This window comes from Borostomias antarcticus (genome assembly GCF_949987555.1).
Source record: "Borostomias antarcticus genome assembly, contig: scaffold_209, whole genome shotgun sequence".
Classification (NCBI taxonomy): Eukaryota; Metazoa; Chordata; class Actinopteri; order Stomiiformes; family Stomiidae; genus Borostomias; species Borostomias antarcticus.
In genome coordinates, this window is record NW_028175545.1 from 83,205 (window position 1) to 102,613 (window position 19,409).

The 19,409-nt window shown below is 46.7% G+C and overlaps 1 protein-coding gene across 1 annotated transcript in view; it reads left to right on the top strand.

The window, feature by feature from the left end:
• plpp4 (phospholipid phosphatase 4) overlaps positions 1 to 12,707 on the top strand; it is a gene marked incomplete at both ends in the record, with an annotated part of 21,250 nt that extends 8,543 nt beyond the window's left edge. The window contains 4 exons of the mRNA XM_084463322.1: positions 878 to 941; positions 1,187 to 1,311; positions 6,697 to 6,867; positions 12,502 to 12,707. Coding sequence (XP_084319448.1) covers positions 878 to 941; positions 1,187 to 1,311; positions 6,697 to 6,867; positions 12,502 to 12,707 — 566 coding nt within the window. The remainder of the gene's footprint in view (positions 1 to 877; positions 942 to 1,186; positions 1,312 to 6,696; positions 6,868 to 12,501) is intronic.
• Positions 12,708 to 19,409: the final 6,702 nt, after the last annotated feature.

A 19,409-nucleotide genomic window follows, 5' to 3' on the forward strand; every position in this document is an offset into this window, starting at 1 on the left:
GGGTGTAGGGTGTAGGGGTGTAGGGTGTAGGGTGTAGGGTGTGGGGTGTAGGGTGTGGGGTGTGGGGTGTAGGGTGTGGGGTGTGGGGTGTGGGGTGGCGGGGTGTAGGGTGTAAGGTGTGGGGTGTAGGATGTAGGGTGTAGGGTGTGGGGTTGTGGGGTGTGGGGGTGTGGGGTGTAGGGTGTAAGGTGTGGGGTGTAGGGTGTAGGGTGTAGGGTGTTGTGTGGCGGTCTGTGGTCGTTCTTCAGTTCAGTCTTCCTCCAGCACACTGCTGTCAGGGCATGGTAGCTTCTTTGCAGGGTGCCGTGGGTTAATGGGAGCGGTGGATCGGAGCCAAAATCAGGGCCTAAAAATCCTCTAGTGAGCAGCCAGCATAATGGAGACGCCTCATTTCTCCTTGTCAGGGTCTTCGCTGGTTCTGGCCGTACCACCCAGAGAGCACTTCCCCTGCTTTAGCTGACAAGAATCCCGTGGGAAATTCCACTCTCCCCGCTCAGCGAACCCAAGGGTCCCACTGTCTCGTTAGAGTAGCTCGGGAGAATAAGACGAAAGGTAGTTTCAAACGTAGTTAACGACAAGAACCCAACCCTCCTCCGAGTCACCTCGGCGATCTCGGAGGCCTTGGAGACTTTTAGAGCGTTTTATTGTGCGATTAAACCCGGATAACTGGCGCGACTCCAACATCCCCCTACCGAGGAGCTCGTTCTGTAGGCCGGCTTGTATCTCTTCCCCCCAAAGACGCTCTTCTGATTAGTCGATCCGTGCTTGGCGTCTTCCCCTGGCACAGCGTCAGTCAGTGTTGTTAAAGACGCACCCCCGTCCAAGTCTGCCTTATGCTCGAACCACTTCCTGTTTTGTCTTCCTCTCTCCTCTGCAGCTGTGTCCCTGGCTCTGGCTTTGAACGGCGTCTTCACAAACACCATCAAGTTGATAGTTGGCAGGTAACGAACCGACGGTACTCGAACCCAGAACAAGTAGTCCAACAGCCGCAAACCTTCCACTGTCTGATTTAAATTCAATACACATTGTTAGTGTATTTTGTCCTGGAATGCTGTATTAATTGGACAAGCAGCCTTAGCCTCGCATTGCCAGATGAGCCTGTGTTCAGGCAGTGCGTGGGGGTTTTTCACGCCCGTAGAGACAGTTGTTGTTGTGTTGTTGTTGTTGTGTTGCTAACCCCATGCAGGCCGAGGCCAGACTTCTTCCAGCGCTGCTTCCCTGACGGGCTGGTGAACGCTAAGATGATGTGCTCCGGGGAGCCGGACCTGGTCTCAGAGGGCCGGAAGAGCTTTCCCAGCAGCCACTCCTCCTGTGAGTAACACACACACACACACACACACACACACACACACTCAGACACACACACACTCAGACACACACACGCGCGCACACACACTCAGACACACACACACGCATGCACACACACACACACTCAGACACACACACACACACACACACTCAGACACACACACACACTCAGACACACTCAGACACACACACACACACACACACACACACTAGTCTCTGACTAATATATGCTACACCAGCCACAGTAGTTGTGGAAGCACGAATGCAGCAAATGTTTTGGACTATACATGTACTAGTGTATTTATACATGTTCTAGTGTATTTATACATGTACTAGTGTATTTATACATGTACTAGTGTATTTATACATGTACTACTGTATTTGTATGCAAATGTGTGTGTAGTGTAGATTTTGAATCGATATTTGTTACATTGGTTGCCTGGTTTTGTCAAAACTTTAATGAGTCAAGCAAATTGACTCGGTAAACAAATATATGATACAGAAATTTTCACCGGAGGTTAGGTCTCCGAAAATGAGATGATTATGTGTCTTGTGTGTGTGTGTGTGTGTGTGTGTGTGTGTGTGACCTCATTCACTATACAGAAGCATTAAATCAGACACAGGATCACAGGATCACAGGATAACAGTAAAACTACTCAAGCACCGTCGACTCAGAGGACTTTCTCTACGTAGACAAGACAGTTGAAACCTACATTTTATTGATGTTCAGGGAGGAGGCAATTTCATGGCCACTTCCCAAGTCAATGTGATGTTGAAAAGTAATCTTAAAGTTGCACACCATATATATATATAATATATATATATATATATAATAACCCAGCTCTTTGAAGTGCAGTCCACGTCCTGTTAGAGAGGGAGATTGCTCTATAATTCATACTCCTGGTTCACACACGGCACGCGCCCATCAGAACGCGGGCGCTAATAGTGCCACGGCGCTATTGTGCAGCGCTTGAGATGTAGAGAGAGATGTGGAGGAGATGGGGGCAGCTCCCCGTGTGGTCTGGAGTGGAGAAGAACATCCAATCTGGTCTGAGTGGCCCTTGGCCTTCACCAGGGCCACCAGCCCCAGCACCCATGTGCCCCTAAGTGGCCCTTACCTGATGAACGAGCCAATCACCAGCGCCCCTGATGAATGGTGCTGCCGTGGGCTGAGAGAGGAGAGAAACAGCTGGCTATGGGTTAGGGGAGGGGTGCCCAGTCAAGGGGCACAGTGGAGATGGAGGCGTGATTTGTGGGGTTCGTGGGGTTATGGAGATTGAGAGACTGCAGCACATTTGTCAAATGATAAATTATTAATCCGACAGTGAACCTGGTTCCGTTGCCGAGAATTCAAGCAATACTGGTGTCGAATAAGAACTTGGAACGGATCGTTTTGCTCGGGGAGTTTTTAGAACCTCGTTTGATTCTTTTGGATTCAGTTTTTACTTCGGGGGTGACTGTCAGGGGTGTAAAACGGAGGAGACGAGAAGAAAACAATCTGGCGTGATCTCAGGGAAGTAAGAGAGAGAGTTGTAAACACAGCCGGTCCCAGGTGTGCCCAGAATATCTGTGATTACCTTTTTGTTATTCATATTCACATGACATCTTTCCTTGTGGATATTAGGGTCTCATAAATATATTATACGTTGAACTATGAACCTTTACTCATTGTATCCTTCATATCCAATAGCTGGGGAATATAAAATCGTATTATTGAAACGTTTGGCTCCAGTGTTTGCTCGAATTTGAGTCTGAGAGACTTTCTGTGTGTCACAAAGTGAAGGAACTGGTTTGAATCTTCACACTAGAGTTGTGCAATAAAATCCATTGCATTATTTTTTCCCACAATATACAATATTGATATTTAACTTTTTATTGACCTTTTTTTTGTACAAGGAAAATATACCGAACAAAACCGTGAATAGATACAGTATAGATGAATAAAATGAAGGATATAATTCAGTCATAGATACATATTTCATGTTTTAAATGGATTTAAAATGTCCTTACGTTCCCTCCGCCCTCACGATCACCTCCAGGGAGAACGGAGAAGACTTTCATATCATGAGGTCCTTCCCAATATCCATCCCTACCTCACACATGATTTATTTTCCTTACATGGAAAACGTCACAGAACCATGAGAACTGCGTGGTGTTTGTTGTGTGAGTGTGACTATCCCCTAGTCCACACACACACACACACACACACACACTCATCTACAGGTATATAAGGACAACACAGTCTACCGTTGCGTTCCATGACTCAGGGTAGATCATGTCCTGCTTGGTAAAACAGTAGTTTATATGCAGCGCAGAGGGCAGGGGTCAGGGGTCGGGACGAGGGGACGGCGTCCAGACGGAAGGTCGTTCTGGAGACGGCGTGGGGTGAGATGGGACATTCGGCCTCGGCTACAGGTGTGGGGGCAGACAAGGGCGATTCGTGGGTCGCAGACAAAGCGGTGGGGCTATTAAAACAGAGACATGTGGAAATGAGGAAGTGGCTGTGTGAGACATGTTAGGGCGAACAGGCTAAGATAAGGGAACACTTTATTGATCCCTCCAGGGGGAAATTTGGCGTTTCATATATATATGTGTGTGTGTGTGTGTGTGTGTGTCAGATAGCAAGCGGATCTGGGCCATATCCAGGCCAGATCTGGCCCTTGTGGCTTAGTTCCAGCTCATATATGGCCCAGAATCATTACACATCCGCTTGCTATCTGGGTTGTGTGTGTACCTGCATACATTGTCTGTATAAATATATATATATAACTATACAAGTATATAAGTCTAGGGAGTAAACGAAAAAAGTCTTGGTTTTACTTTTGACAATGCTTTCAAATTTGAGAAACAAATGACCTCTGTGGTTAAAGTAGCCTTTTTTCAGCTCAAGGTCAAGGTCAACTGTAGATGACCTTAGCACTGCATTCATTTGTGTATGTATTTCCTGTTCGTCTCTCGTTATATATTTGTATTATATTGTATTGTTTTAGTGCCTTTTAGCCCACTGTACAGTACTTTGATCAACCATGGTTTTAAATGTGCTTTATAAATAAAGTTTGACTTGACTTGACTAAATGATAATGTACCGTAAAACTTCAATTAATAGCCCAGGCTTATATTTCCTTCAATCGCTGAACTCAACCGGTCTATATTTGGGACAGGCGTCTATATAGAACAAGCCTTTAATTCCTTTCCCAAACTCAGCAAAGATGAGAAAAACTCTCAAATTGTTTATTTAAACCAGTATGAATATTACATGTGTAAAAAATTAGGCTATCGAATAACATATCAATTATGAATCGTTCATTTGATCTGGCTTCGAGACAGCGGATCTACAGTAGGCCAACCTCATGCAGGAGAGAGAGGACTAGAGGAAGACCTAGCAAGTACCGGCCTAGAAAAGATGAAAGCAGAAAAAAGTTATTTCAATATTTTTTGTACTACCTCGTCTGAAAAAGATTTGAACAAACCAGCTACCGGTAGAAATCTTTAGCCTTAATCCAGCCTAGGGGGGAAGGACCAACCAACCAACCGAAACCATAGAAGAAGTCGTGCGACAGATCCGTCAACACCAGTGAGCGCACATTATGCTGGCCAATCACAGGCCAGATGCTCTGGGCTGCCCAGAAGGACTACTGAACGACACATGAACCCATCGTCCTCCTTCCAGTTAACATTCTGCTCAACCGATCAACAAGATGGCCGACGTCTCAGTATGCAATATGGCAGGGTGTTTTAAGTTGCAGGACTATATTTTTGTGGTTGCTGGCTTTGAAGAAGGTGGAATGATTTTTACTTATCTTTGGGAAAATGAGAAGTCTTGCCCTTGTTCCTCAGTGAAACTACATCACAGGAATCACTGTTTTGATGTCTTCCAGAGAGATTTTTATGGAAACATGAAACCCTTATGCCTAATTTAACGAAATACATTTCTTCTTCATCGACTGTACATTTATTCTCATCCCCTTGGCTATCTTGCCAGAAAATTGAATCTGCAACCTGCTGTAGAGAGCTTTGGGAAAAGTGAGACAAAATTGCAACTTTCGACAGTTATTTTGCAAGAACCTGTATGTGAAGATAAAAAAAGCAATCTCATTTCTCCATAGCTGTCCCCCATTCTCATTAACCCCCTTTATTTTGGCAGAGATTGCATTTCTGACACAATATGCCTGAAGAGGACTGATTACCATAGCGGTTCGGTTGAGACATCCTCTCGCGACCTTCTCCACAGAGACTGTGTCACAAGTTAACCACATGAATGAATTGTCTGAAGATGGAATGTGGCATAAACTATAAAATATACATCAAAACGTATCTCTGTCTGGTTCCACTCTCTGGAAACACGTCCCTTGCTGAGCGCTGGCTGTCAACGTTCAGCACTCGGGTCTACAGATGTGCTCTGTGACGCGTGACAGAGACTCGTACAGTATGTCCCTGTTCATACATAATATGCATCTAACTTTAAACTGTTGAATTATCTTTTAATACAGTATATAAATGCTACATGGGACATACTGGATCGAATGTACTAACTGAAGCACAGCAAGAGAAAATGGCGGGAGGGTGCCAATCCTCCATCCTCAACTTTGGGACTGTAGACCTACAGTGATAGCCAATAGCCTTCAACGGGACAAAGACGTAGACATAATGGAGACATTGCAGTGTTTGCAGTCTGGCACTAAATTCTGTCGTGTTGAAAACGGCACACAAAGAGTACAGTATCTCAGGCGTTGTCCAACTGTAAACGCAAAGATTTCTCTCCTGACCCAAGGTAGAGAACGCAGACTGCAGCCACTTAAAGTCGCGCCAGTGAAGGGGTGCGTCGAATCAATAGCAGAAGAGAGAAAGAAAAAAGGTTTGATCCATAAACGAACGAGCTCTGCCAGAAATACCACCATGGGGACGACTGTTAACATCCCCCGTGGCCTCTCATCCTCTCTCTCTCCCTCTCATCCATTCCCTCCCTCTGCACGCGTGCAGAAGACCGATTGGCTGATGGGCTCCGTTTGGCCGGCCCGCCGCTCGAAACTAACGACCCTGTCTCATCGCCGCCTCCTGCAGCTCCATCACACGCCTTTAATTCCCGCAATCAGGCGGGCGGTCGCTCCTGTCCTTCCAGCCGCCTGGAGAGGAGTAGCCCCCCCACACCGCTGCTGGAGAGGGGGGGCCGGGTTCCTCCCCCCCTACAGCCACAGATACAGAACATTGCTGCTTGCTCGTCTCTCCGTTGCCTCGGGCGTACGGCGGGGCTACGGTACCGTATCCGTGTCCGATGCGGAGTTGTGTACCGTCTTGGAAGAGCTGTGCGGTAAGGCGTTTATCCCTCTCTCTCTCTCTCTCTCTCTCTCTCTCTCTCTCTCTCTCTCTCTCTCTCTCTCTCTCTCTCAGTTGCGTTCTCTGGCCTGGGCTTCACCTCCTTTTACCTGGCGGGGAAGTTGCAGTGCTTCACGGAGGGCGGTCGCGGGCGCAGCTGGCGCCTGTGCGCCGCGGTGCTGCCCCTCTACAGCGCCGTGATGATCGCCCTGTCCCGCACCTGCGACTACAAACACCACTGGCAAGGTCAGTCCCCCCCCCCCCCCCGTCCCCCCCACCCCGGTCCAGCCTCGTCAGCAGACTGCACCCCCCCGCGGGACTTTGCGAGTCAGACGAGGTCCCCCTCATGTCTTCGGAGTTTCGTCACGCGTGTTTAACGTCCGGGAGTCGATGATGTCTATCGGTCAAATGTACAAGACATGGGTACCCTACGATGACATGCTCCGAGCCTTAACCTCACAGCTCACACGTTTAGAGCGTCAACCGGTGGAGAGGATTATGTAACAAAAACAGCTTGCGTGCACATTCTCACCACCGATACCCGAAACACAGGAGACAGAGAGGCTGTGTGAAGAGGAGGAGGAGGAGGAGGAGGAGGAGGAGGTGTGTGTAAACACTACCTCTGGTGACAAGGAGGACAATATAAAACCCAACCTGCGAGAGATAATCACATCTGTCTGTTCCACTTCCCGTCACCGTCTCGTCAGCGCGGAGAGGCGCGGGACCGCGATAGACAGGGAGAGAGCGAGTGTGTGTGTGTGTGTGTGTGTGTGTGTGTGTGTGTGTGTGTGTGTGTGTGTGTGTGTGTGTGTGTGTGTGTGTGTGTGTGTGTGTGTGTGTGTGAAAGAGAGAAAGGGAGACAGAAAGGATATTACATGACAGCGGGTTTGCAGTATGACAACAGAGGTTGTTAATTACTTTTACCGGAAACCGTGTGTACATTGGATATGTCTTCATAAATCATGGTATCGAGCCTGTTAACGCCTCCTGTTTATCCGAGACATTTGAGGGCGTACAGTGTGAGCAATACAACCATCCAACAAAATAAAATGGATCTCAATAGCAAACAGTAGAGATCTTTTGTCTCTTCCAGACTGGACCAACTGGCCCTTTAAAGGACATAACAGCTGTCCGCTCGCCAGCACTGCAGAGGAGGTGATGTAGTAAACAGCTAGTGTTGGTGTGCTCCGTTAAACTTGACGACCCCAGTCTGGAGTTAGGGAAAACAGAGTCTGGAGCTAGGATAAACAGAGTCTGGAGCTAGGGAAAACAGAGTCTGGAGCTAGGGTAAACAGAGTTTGGAGCTAGGGTAAACAGAGTCTGAAGCTAGGGTAAACAGAGTCTGGAGCTAGGGAAAACAGAGTCTGGAGCTAGGGTAAACAGTCTGGAGATAGGGAAAACAGAGTGTGAAGCTAGGGAAAACAGAGTCTGGAGCTAGGGTAAACAGAGTCTGAAGCTAGGATAAACAGAGTCTGGAGCTAGGGAAAACAGAGTCTGGAGCTAGGGAAAACAGAGTCTGGAGCTAGGATAAACAGAGTCTGGAGCCAGAGTAAACAGAGTCTGGAGATAGGGTTCGCAGAGTCTGGAGCTAGGGTAAACAGAGTCTGGAGCTAGGGTAAACAGAGTCTGGAGCTAGGGAAAACAGAGTCTGGAGGTAGGGTAAACAGAGTGTGGAGCTAGGGAAAACAGAGTCTGGAGCCAGAGTAAACAGAGTCTGTAGCTAGGGTAAACAGAGTCTGGAGTGGGGAAAACAGAGTCTGAAGCTAGGGTAATCAGAGTCTGGAGCTAGGGAAAACAGAGTCTGGAGTTAGGGAAAACAGAGTCTGGAGTTAGGGAAAACAGAGTCTGGATCTAGGGAAAACAGAGTCTGGAGCTAGGGAAAACAGAGTCTGGAGCTAGGGAAAACAGAGTCTGGAGCTAGGGAAAACAGAGTCTGGAGCTAGGGAAAACAGAGTCTGGAGCTAGGGTAATCAGAGTCTGGAGCGAGAGAAAACAGAGTCTGAAGCTAGGGAAAACAGAGTCTGAAGCTAGGGAAACAGAGTCTGGAGCTAGGGAAAACAGAGTCTGAAGCTAGGGTAAACAGAGTCTGGAGCTAGGATAAACAGAGTCTGGAGTTAGGGAAAACAGAGTCTGGAGCTAGGGTAAACAGAGTCTGGAGCTAGGGAAAACAGAGTCTGGAGCTAGGGTACTCAGAGTCTGGAGTTAGGGAAAACAGAGTCTGGAGCTAGGGTAATCAGAGTCTGTAGCTAGGGTTAACAGAGTCTGAAGCTAGGGAAAACAGAGTCTGGAGTTAGGGTAATCAGCGTCTAGGGTAAACAGAGTCTGAAGCTAGGGTAAACAGAGTCTGGAGCTAGGGTAAACAGAGTCTGGAGCTAGGGAAAACAGAGTCTGAAGCTAGGGAAAACAGAGTCTGGAGCTAGGGTAAACAGAGTCTGGAGCTAGGGAAAACAGAGTCTGGAGCTAGGGAAAACAGAGTCTGGAGCTAGGGAAAACAGAGTCTGGAGCTAGGATAAACAGAGTCTGGAGCTAGGGAAAACAGAGTCTGGAGCTAGGGAAAACAGAGTCTGAAGCTAGGGAAAACAGAGTCTGGAGCTTGGGTAAACAGAGTCTGGAGCTTGGGTAAACAGAGTCTGGAGCTAGGGTAAACAGTCTGGAGCTAGGGTAAACAGAGTCTGTAGCTAGGGTAAACAGAGTCTGAAGCTAGGGAAAACAGAGTCTGGAGCTAGGGTAAACAGAGTCTGGAGCTAGGGAAAACAGAGTCTGTAGCTAGGGTAAACAGAGTCTGAAGCTAGGGTAAACAGAGTCTGGAGCTAGGATAAACAGAGTCTGGAGCTAGGATAAACAGAGTCTGGAGGTCCCTATTAGGCGGCCTGCTGGACCGCGAGGGGTGGAGGATGCCAGGGAACACACCCACTCAACCTCAACACGTCAGCGAGGATCTCATTTATGTCTGAGCACTGATGCTGGGTTCCTAACAGTTTATGGTGCAGACATTAACTTTGCTCTCCTAGATGGTGAGAAGAAGAGTCATTGGGAAAAACGGAGAATGCTAATTCGCCAGGGCGGAAATAGCAGGCCTCATTCAAGACGTGTGATCCCCACACAACAAACTTTGAATCTGACCTTTTCACTCGCCTTTGTTCTCCTTGCCAGCGAGCCAGGAGAAAGAATCGGAACTTTAAGCACCGACGGCTCGGGGGCATCCGCGAACTTTCCAACGAGTCGGAGTGTAAAACAAAGAACCAAGTGCTTCGGTCATCACCACTGGCAGCGTGCCAGCGAGAAAGAAAAGGGAGAAAGACTGCGAACCAAATACCTCACAACACTGCAAACCAAACCGTAAACCAATTTTAACAACATTTATCTGAGATACAAATTGTTTCTTCTCCCTATCATCTCAATTTCCCGTCGTACGTTTTCCTAGCCTGCAGTGTTTGTGCTGGCTGCTGCTGCTCTTGAAGGAGTGCGCCAGGGTTGCCTGCATTTGGGCAGAGCTGTTGCTGCTTTGCATTATCTCCACCATCTGCTCCTGCCACTGATGTTCCCTCCTCATGTCCTCCTCCGTCTCGTCTTTTTAGCTCCGACTCTCTCTCCCTCTCTCTCTCTCCCGCTCTCTCTTTCTCTCAGCTCTCTCTCTCTCCCTCTCTCTCTCCCCCTCTCTCAGTTTTCTCTCTCTCAGCTCCCTCTCTCTCTCTCTGTTTTCTCTCTCTCAGCTCCCTCTCTCTCAGCTCTCTCTCCCTCTCTCAGTTTTCTCTCTCTCAGCTCTCTCTCTCTCTCTCTCTCTTTGTGTCACTGCCACTTATCTTAAGCTTGCTGGCTCACTCCTCTCTATCCTCCTTCCCCCTCCGTCTGCTCTGGCCTCTCCCTAGCCTCCCCTCCATGGCCTCTCCCTAGCCTCCTCTCCATGGCCCTCTCCCTAGCCTCCTCTCCATGGGCCTCTCCCTAGCCTCCTCTCACGGCCTCTCCCTAGCCTCCTCTCCATGGCCTCTCCCTAGCCTCCTCTCCATGGCCTCTCCCTAGCCTCCTCTCCCTAGCCTCCTCTCCATGGCCTCTCCCTAGCCTCCTCTCCATGGCCTCTCCCTAGCCTCCTCTGCCTGGCCTCTCCCTAGCCTCCTCTGATTGGCCCCTAGCCTCCTCTCCATGGCCTCTCCCTAGCCTCCTCTCCATGGCCTCTCCCTAGCCTCCTCTGCTTGGCCCCTAGCCTCCTCTCCATGGCCCTCTTCCTAGCCTCTCCATGGCCTCTCCCTAGCCTCCTATCCATGGCCTCTCGCTAGCCTCCTCCTAACCTGATAGCATGTTTTAGCCTGGCTATGGCTACGCTAACGTACCGTGGCTGCCTCTCACTTCCTGTACCAAGTCAAGCAGGGTAAGAGATGCTCTCCCCTGGCGACCAGAAGCCTCAGTAACCATGGCAACAAGGGATGTGTTTCATGTGCAAGTGTCCCATAGTGTCACTGGTAAAAAGGGAAGCTAATGACCCAAGGAACTCAAACCCATGCATTTTGTGTCTGGAAGAGCGGCGACACACGACTGCTCTGAGCGCTCATGCAGAATCACTTCTTTAATGTGGTTCGACAGAGTTGACAAGCTCACTTCGGTATGTTTCACCTGAAGAAACGGTATCTCTCGTGACGTTGGCTTACGGGGGTTGACTTCTGCTTTTCGCCAAAATGAGGCGGTCACCTCCGCATGGACTACAAAGAGGACGTTGGTCCCCGTGAAGATTGGGCGTTGGCTGATCAAGTCAACGCTTGTCATTGGTCAAGAAGAAATGTACTGATAGAGGGTTTCTATGTAGGATAGGCCGTCTTTATAGAATCTTTCTCCAGCCACGTTCCCAATTATTAAATGTTTGATTTGATATTTGATTATATACCCGTGTATTGCATGAATCTGCTTCTAGCAATTTCCTTCTTATTCTAAATAAACCGCTATATGAGCGTTATAAAAGGAAGCATTATCTCCTGTCATCCTTATGTGTACGTGGGTTATGTGAAACATTAGGTGATGCATGCACTGTAATTCGTATACTGTAGGTTGTCCTGGTTTGTAAATAACATAGCATATCAATAACATACCACGGTTAAAGTCGCACTGAAAGGAAAAAAGCATTCTGTCCCATTTTGGTTCACATAATTGGTCATAGTGTTCACCTATTCAACGATGTATGCCATAAAAATTAAAAAATTCTACTTTTGTTGTAATCTTATATCAAAGTATATAATTTCTTACTTCCTGGAAAACGGTAGGTCACGTGCAATGACGACAACAGGTACCTTAGATTTTAGGCCAATAATCTCACGACATCCACCCGTCAATCAACGCTCTCCTCCTATCGAATCTGTCTAAAGTTCTTAAAACCCGTCCACTTGTCAATGTTCCAATCAAATTCCTCTAAACGCATGTCCCGCCCTCATAGCTTGTTTGCGTCGGAAATACGTCAAACTACGGAAGTTAGATGATCTCAAACGTCCGTTTCAGTGCAACCTTAACATTGTTAACTGTGAAATGGGTAGAGAATGCACTTTTATTGGTTAAACTTTTGTTTCATGTATGTTTACTGTCTCATAAGCACATATGGGCTGGGCACGAAAAAAGGTGTGACACTGAAGTAAACAAATCAATCAAAACAACATACCCTTGTAGCTAAAGTATACTAGCTGTTAAATCTATTTCTGCCAACCACACCGACGGTTATGTCATTTAGGGAAGAGCGGTCGTTGGGTCACAAATTGGGTCCTAGAACGTTGACGCCGTCACGTCAATTGTCACTACTTAAACTCCCAAACGGCTTGTGACTTCGCCGCGGTTTAATGTTATCCGTATCGTACTGTGAGTTTCCCATGCAATGTGCCACTGCTTGTGTTGTGTTTGCACCAGATGCCGTTGTGGGAGGAGTGATCGGCCTTCTCTTTGCTTACATCTGCTACCGGCAGCACTACCCACCCTTCCTGCACATGGACTGCCACCTGCCTTATGCCAGCCTAGTCCCACCCCCCCACCTGCCCTCCGCCCAGGACGATGGCCAGCCCACCGACAACGCCACCACGCTGCCCCTGGAGGGGATGGCCGAGGGTCCTGTATGACTGTTGGCCGGCCAGATGCCCGTCGTCACCCTCAGCGGACCTGACCCCCCCCCCCCCCCCCCCCCCGGGCGCTCTTACATCCCCCACGCACACACACTGACTGACTAGCACTTACACATTCCAGTGGACGGTCTCTCGCTCTCTGTCTCTCTCTCTCTCTCCTTCTGTCTCTGTCTGTCTCTCACTCTCTGTCTCTCTCTATTTCTATCTCTGTCTCTCTCTCTCTCCTCTCTCTCTCTGTCTCTCACTCTCTGTCTCTGTCTCTCTCTATTTCTATCTCTGTCTCTCTCTCTTCTCTTCTCTCTGTCTCTCTGTTTCTATCTCTGTCTCTCTCTCTCCTCTCTCTCTCGGTCTCTCTCTCTCGCTCTCTGTCTCTCTCTCTGTCTCTCTCTCTTGCTCTCTGTCTCTCTCTGTCTGTTTCTATCTCTCTGTCACTCTCTCTCCTTCTCTCTCTGTCTCTCTCTCTCTCTCTCTCTCCCTCCCTCTCTCTCTCTCTCTTGCATACATACTCTCTGCCTCCTGTGTGGTCTATAATTAGATGTGTGTGTGTGTGTGTGTGTGTGTGTGTGTGTGTGTGTGCGCGTACGTGCGTGTGCATCCGGGAATATGGGACAACACTGCAGAGCGAAGAACGCTGACAACTTGGGGAAAGTATTTTACCTTTGAAGACATTTTGAATGAATGCGGTGTGAATTATCCAGCAGGTGTTGATCACATGACTGAGGAATCGCATTAAGATGGCCGCCGATCGGCTACTCCATCACTCATCCTGTCAAGAATGTGGGGCTGAGGTTCATGTTGAATGGTTGTCTAGGGTTTTTCTTTCGCCCAATCCCATAAAATGTCACAGTGAAGGCAAGCTGACGTGAGATGCCACACTCTCAATGATTCATGAGACAAAATTCTCCATGCTAGAAGAGAGGGAATTCAGTATCTTATAATCTATGTGCTTGAAAGGTTAATAGTTATAAGATTCTTTGTTCCCGGGACATTGGTATTGCTTAGCCCCCACCCTGCACTAGTGCATGACGAGGACAATCTACCTATGTCCTCCCTCCTTTTCCTTGTCCTCTCTCTCTCTCTCTGTCTTTCTCTGTCTTTTTCTGGTAATTCTCTTTGCTGGTAATTCCCTTTGCTGGTAACTCCCATTGCTGGTAATTCCTCTTGCTGGTAATTCCCAATCTACCTATGTCCTCCCTCCTTTTCCTTGTCCTCTCTCTCTCTCTCTCTCTCTCTCTCTGTCTTTCTCTGTCTTTTTCTGGTAACTCCCATTGCTGGTAATTCGCCTTTGCTGGTAATTCCCTAGCCTGACACGCGCCAGACGGAGTGGAACAATATGATCAGGGTGGTCTCACGAGGCTAGTCATTTGCTACATTTGACCTCTGACCCGAAATGTGATTGAGATAATCACTCACAGGGGGCCCTCGGTAGCAGGCTGGTGTAATTAGGACGGTGGAAATGTGTCGGGCTTTCCACGCACTCCAATCTGATCCAGCATTAATCCTCGTTGTGCGTGAGGCTACGCAGTGCAGCTGAGGACATTGGGGCCAAATGAAATTGAAGCGTCTCACCAGTAGGACGAGCATCACAAAATGGCCTCACAAATAGACAATCTGGAGAGAGTTCAGGCGTCTGCCAGGGGAATGCTTTCGTAATGATATTAGCCCATTAGGCCCCATTGCTCGTAATCGTGTCTGAATTGGCATTCAAGGTTGATTTCAGAACCGTTTTGGGACGAGTTGCAGAATACCAAAGATTTGCTGTTCCAGCAACTGAGCAACGCCGTTAGTTGTAAGACCAATGTGTCCAATCTTGTCAGCTTTCTGTGTAGCTCATATGGGTTGTGGCGTTTCCTTCATTGCTGAAGCATACTGTTGCTATGCCATGAGACGGATCAGCACCTCTCCCTTGGCCCTTCTATCCTAGACGATATCTCTAGATGAGAGGGTTTCTCATATCCCATTCCATCCAGGAGGTAAACCGCTCCCAACTGATGACTCGTCTGCAGCTTCACTCAAACCTGGGAAGTTCATCTCTTTGTTCAACAAACTTCACAAAACAGACTAGAGGATATTCAGCTTTCGAGTTCCAGAGAAAACCCCTAGTCGTGATCAAGACTGCTCATAGGTAAGTGTGTGTGTGTGTGTGTATGTGTGTGTGTGTGTGTTGTATTGTGTGTAGAGAGAGTCTCCCAGCCTGTTTGATTAAGATTGTGCTTCTGGTTCAAACAAACCAGCCAAACCACATTAGTCATGAGCCCTTCCTGGCCCCCGTGTGGGGGGGGAGGGTTGTTTCAGACAGTAGGTGCTAATAAACACGACATCATCCACTCCACACGAGGGTTCAGAGGCTAACCAACACAGCTACGCTGCTGAGGCACAAAGGTCAAAGGGCAAAGGTCAATATCTATCCTGTACAACGCCATAAGAGTGGGTGGTCCAGTTCTGCGACATGGCGCTTGCTTGGACCGTTATGAAGAGTACATTGCATTACTTGACACTTGCCACTAAAGACAATAACCTTTTTACAGTTCCCCATTTATTTTTCTGTAGCAAACAGTACCGCTGATGTTCAGTTAAAGTATTTATTTGTCGGCAAAGAAGTCTTTGTGTTTTGAAAATTGTACGTCAAATCAAAAAAGATACTGATATCGATGTAAAGAAGAGATTGTGAATGTATCATTCATCTGATATTCAAGGGCAAAATTTGCTTTTAGTCTCGGAAGTGCTAAGGTTTATTTGCTTCATCAATAGTACAGTATGCCACAACTGTATTATTTTTTACAATGTTGCACTCAAACGAACATGTTATCATGTCGGAAAAAGACAAAATGTTGAGAAAAAAAATGTTTTATTATCATTACTGTATAGTTTTGAGTTTTAAAAGCAGACATTTATTAATGGATGACATTAATGGATGACATTAATGGATGACATTGGAGAAAATAAACGTGAGAATATCAGCTTATGAACAGTTGACCATGGCATGCCGATCCCATTCGTGAAAAGAGACTATTTTATATGGATACGCATGTCTGGCCTTGAGAACTATTTTGAAATGTGATTTGCTGTTTAGAGTATATACTTAACATGCCAATGGACTATAGAGAAAGTCTATAGAGAAAGAAAAGGATAAAGAGACATTTGGACATTTGTCTCTGGAGGAACATTGTGTACAAGAACACACCAGAAATCACATCTGGACAAACGGTGCTCAAACGTTGAGGATGTCCATAATATTACCTATTATCTTGTGATTTAAAGAGAGATGTTATTAAGTTATAACTTATATTATATGATATGCAACTGAATTCATATTGTATGTGGACGTGCCCATTTTGAGATCCAATACATACAAATACGTATGTCTTCAGTTCCGACCTGTTGGGATGGTCTAATTTATGTTCCGGTCGAGTCCAGGAGAACAAAGCTCTAATTTATGTTCCGGTAGAGTCCAGGAGAACAAAGTTCTCTGGGGGAACCCGCTATACTGGATGTTATTTTCTGTTCTGGTGAAGGTGTGTGTCGTGTTGTTCTACATGAGTCCAGCTGGGTGTTTACAATAAACATGTGAATGCACTCATGACAGCCTCTTGTGAATGAAATTCAAGTCTCACCACAGTGTTTTGTTTTCCTACTTGACTGTTGTTCTAACTTTGTAGTTCGTTCTCATAGATCAGTCTGTGAAAACTACAAATTCTTCCTGTGTGATATCACTTCCCTGTCCTCTTCATCCTGAAACTATGTCACTTCCTTTTTCACGTTATAACCTATCGACCTCGTCCCCATCTGACTCACTCTGCCCGGATTCACTTCCTGTGTTCGAGTCCGAATTTGCAAAATCGTAACATAGAATAAACTATTGTCTTTGTTTGAAACCAGCTTGAACGACCACTTAGCGTGTTCTTTGAAATCTAAACTAAACCAAGTAAGATTTTTCCTTTACACTCTCAAGTTTTATGTCAAGTTTCAGGAGAAGCATGAGTTGATGGGTTTGTATTGTTTTTCATGTTATCATTCATTTGACAAACAACATTGTTGTTGACAAATTCATATGTGTGTGCAGAGGCAGTTCTAGTAAAACCAATTCTAGTTAGCCTTGTTGATTTCGAAATAAGTGAGTCATCCAGACACAACCAGAGACACGTAGCACATCCTCTACTGTATCAATATGTCTCAGTCCCACAGTGACCTTTAACCTTCAACGGAACAATAAGCCGCCATCTTGAAGCTCGTCGCAGCACCGCCGCTGATGGAAGGGTTGATGGAAGCCCTCATGACTCATGGACGCTTGTGAAACCGTCGGGGGGCTGATTGTGTTGAATCAGAGCATCCGTCATGGTGACCTTACAGTACGTTGAATAATGACTGAATCAGGAGGGGGCGTATTATGACTGACTGAATAATGACTGAATCAGGAGGGCGTATTATGACTGACTGAATAATGACTGAATCAGGAGGGCGTATTATGACTGACTGAATAATGACTGAATCAGGAGGGCGTTTTATGACTGACTGAATAATGACTGAATCAGGAGGGCGTATTATGACTGACTGAATAATGACTGAATCAGGAGGGCGTATTATGACTGACTGAATAATGACTGAATCAGGAGGGCGTATTATGACTGACTGAATAATGACTGAATCAGGAGGGGCGTATTATGACTGACTGAATAATGACTGAATCAGGAGGGCGTATTATGACTGACTGAATAATGACTGAATCAGGAGGGCGTATTATGACTGACTGAATAATGACTGAATCAGGAGGGCGTATTATGACTGACTGAATAATGACTGCGTATTATGACCGACTGAACCAACGCTTCAGCAGAGAGCCGCTCCACGTGTTCGGAAACAAGCGAGCTAGCCGCCGCGGGTGTGGGGTCAGTGTGGGGTCAGTGGTGTGGGGTCAGTGGTGTGGGGTCAGTGGTGTGGGGTCAGTGGTGTGGGGTCAGTGGGCGTGGCAGGCGGGGCGGGCGGGGCAGGCGGGCGTGGCAGCGTGTATGCACGCCGTCTTTCTGTTAATCATTTCCTGAGGGCTCCTCCCGTAGCGCAACACTGGTTAGGAGAGAACCAGTGAAGACAAATGATCTGACTGAACAGGCCATCGTGTGGTCCACACTACATTACACCCACGGGTTAGCCGTTAGCCACTCTCTAGTGGACCACCTACTCATTAGCCTGTCTCATTAGCAACCCTTGCCCTGCCGTTTTTATGGCGTACAGTAGAACCCTGTACATGTATTTCAGCAATAAACCACGCGAGGCCGTGTGTTATAGTGATTTTATAACAGCTAGGGGGCGTCGCACTAATACCACTTAACATTGCCATACCCTTCAAAATGGCCACTCTCCATCAGCCTCACTGCAATCCACCCATCCCCACTGTCTCCATCTACTGTTATAAACCTATTGTACAGTATTAACATTAATGCCATTGGTAAGGTAGGCTACTGTTCTCCACTTAAAATATGCATAATGAAATATCAATATTGTACTTGGCTTACATGAAAGATAATTGTTGCCAGCACAGTTGCTGTATGTCAAGCCATCCACAATCACCCTCTGACTCAACATCACAATGTTGTTGAAACGTTTATACGACTGTCACAGTATTTCAGTAAGATAGTGGATGTCGTAGCATGTCCGTAGAATATTCTCTCTCCTATGATGCTTTTAGCCTCTCTCACTCTGAAATGTAATTTAATGCAATGTATTATAAATGTTCTTATCTGGTAGACAAACATACTCCAGGAGCTTGCTCCATCGCCTTGTTGAGAGGGGTCAGGGAAGAATTTTTACAGCTCACTTATCTGGCCCCTGGGTGATACTGTTTTTTTGCTTCCCTCTGGAATATGTAGAGAGTGGGTCGTATGCCCACCTCCCTTGTTCTCTGTAAAGCACATTGTGTTGCCTCTGGGTATGAAATGCGCTATATAAATAAAGCTTTCATTGATTGATTGATTGAGTAAATGGTAAATGGACTCCACTTATGTATGTAGCTATAGCTGTATATAAGTACGGTAAACGGTATTTTAGTGAGAGAAAAGGAATTGCAAGAGTGTTCTCACACAAAAAGCATTTTCCTTCATCATACTTCCTACAGTGAGCCCATTCTGTGAACACAATCGCTTTTAAACGCCATGGGGTCCTGAAGATGTTAATTTCCTTAAAACTCTCCACCATTAAGAAGGGATTAAATACCATGTTTTGGATTGGGGCTATTGGGAGTTTTTCTGTGGCTATTGGCTGGGCTCAGTCTATTGTATGTGTCCCCCTGCAAAATTACATGTTCCTTCACTTAAAGGAGTAGTAAAGGGAAAATGCATGTTTAGCCCTGTTTTAAGGTTACTTGTGATCATATACAATGGTTCAGATCAAAACGTTGACAAAGCTAGCATTTTCGAGAAAGTTCATAATTGCTCTACCACCGTTTTGGTCATACAATGGATGTGGATGGGCATCTTGAAAAATCATTCAAAAAACATGTTAAACCCTCGATTTCAAAGACAAGAAGCTCACCGAGGGTGTAATTGGTGTCCGTTGGTGTTCTGACATCAAATTTGCCGCAAAGGGTTTCATTGATGATCACAAGTAACCTTAAAACAGGGCTAAACATGCTTTTTCTCTTTACTACTCCTTTAAGGCGTCTGTGAGTGATATCCTGGATCGCCCTCAACAAGTTGTTTGAAGTTA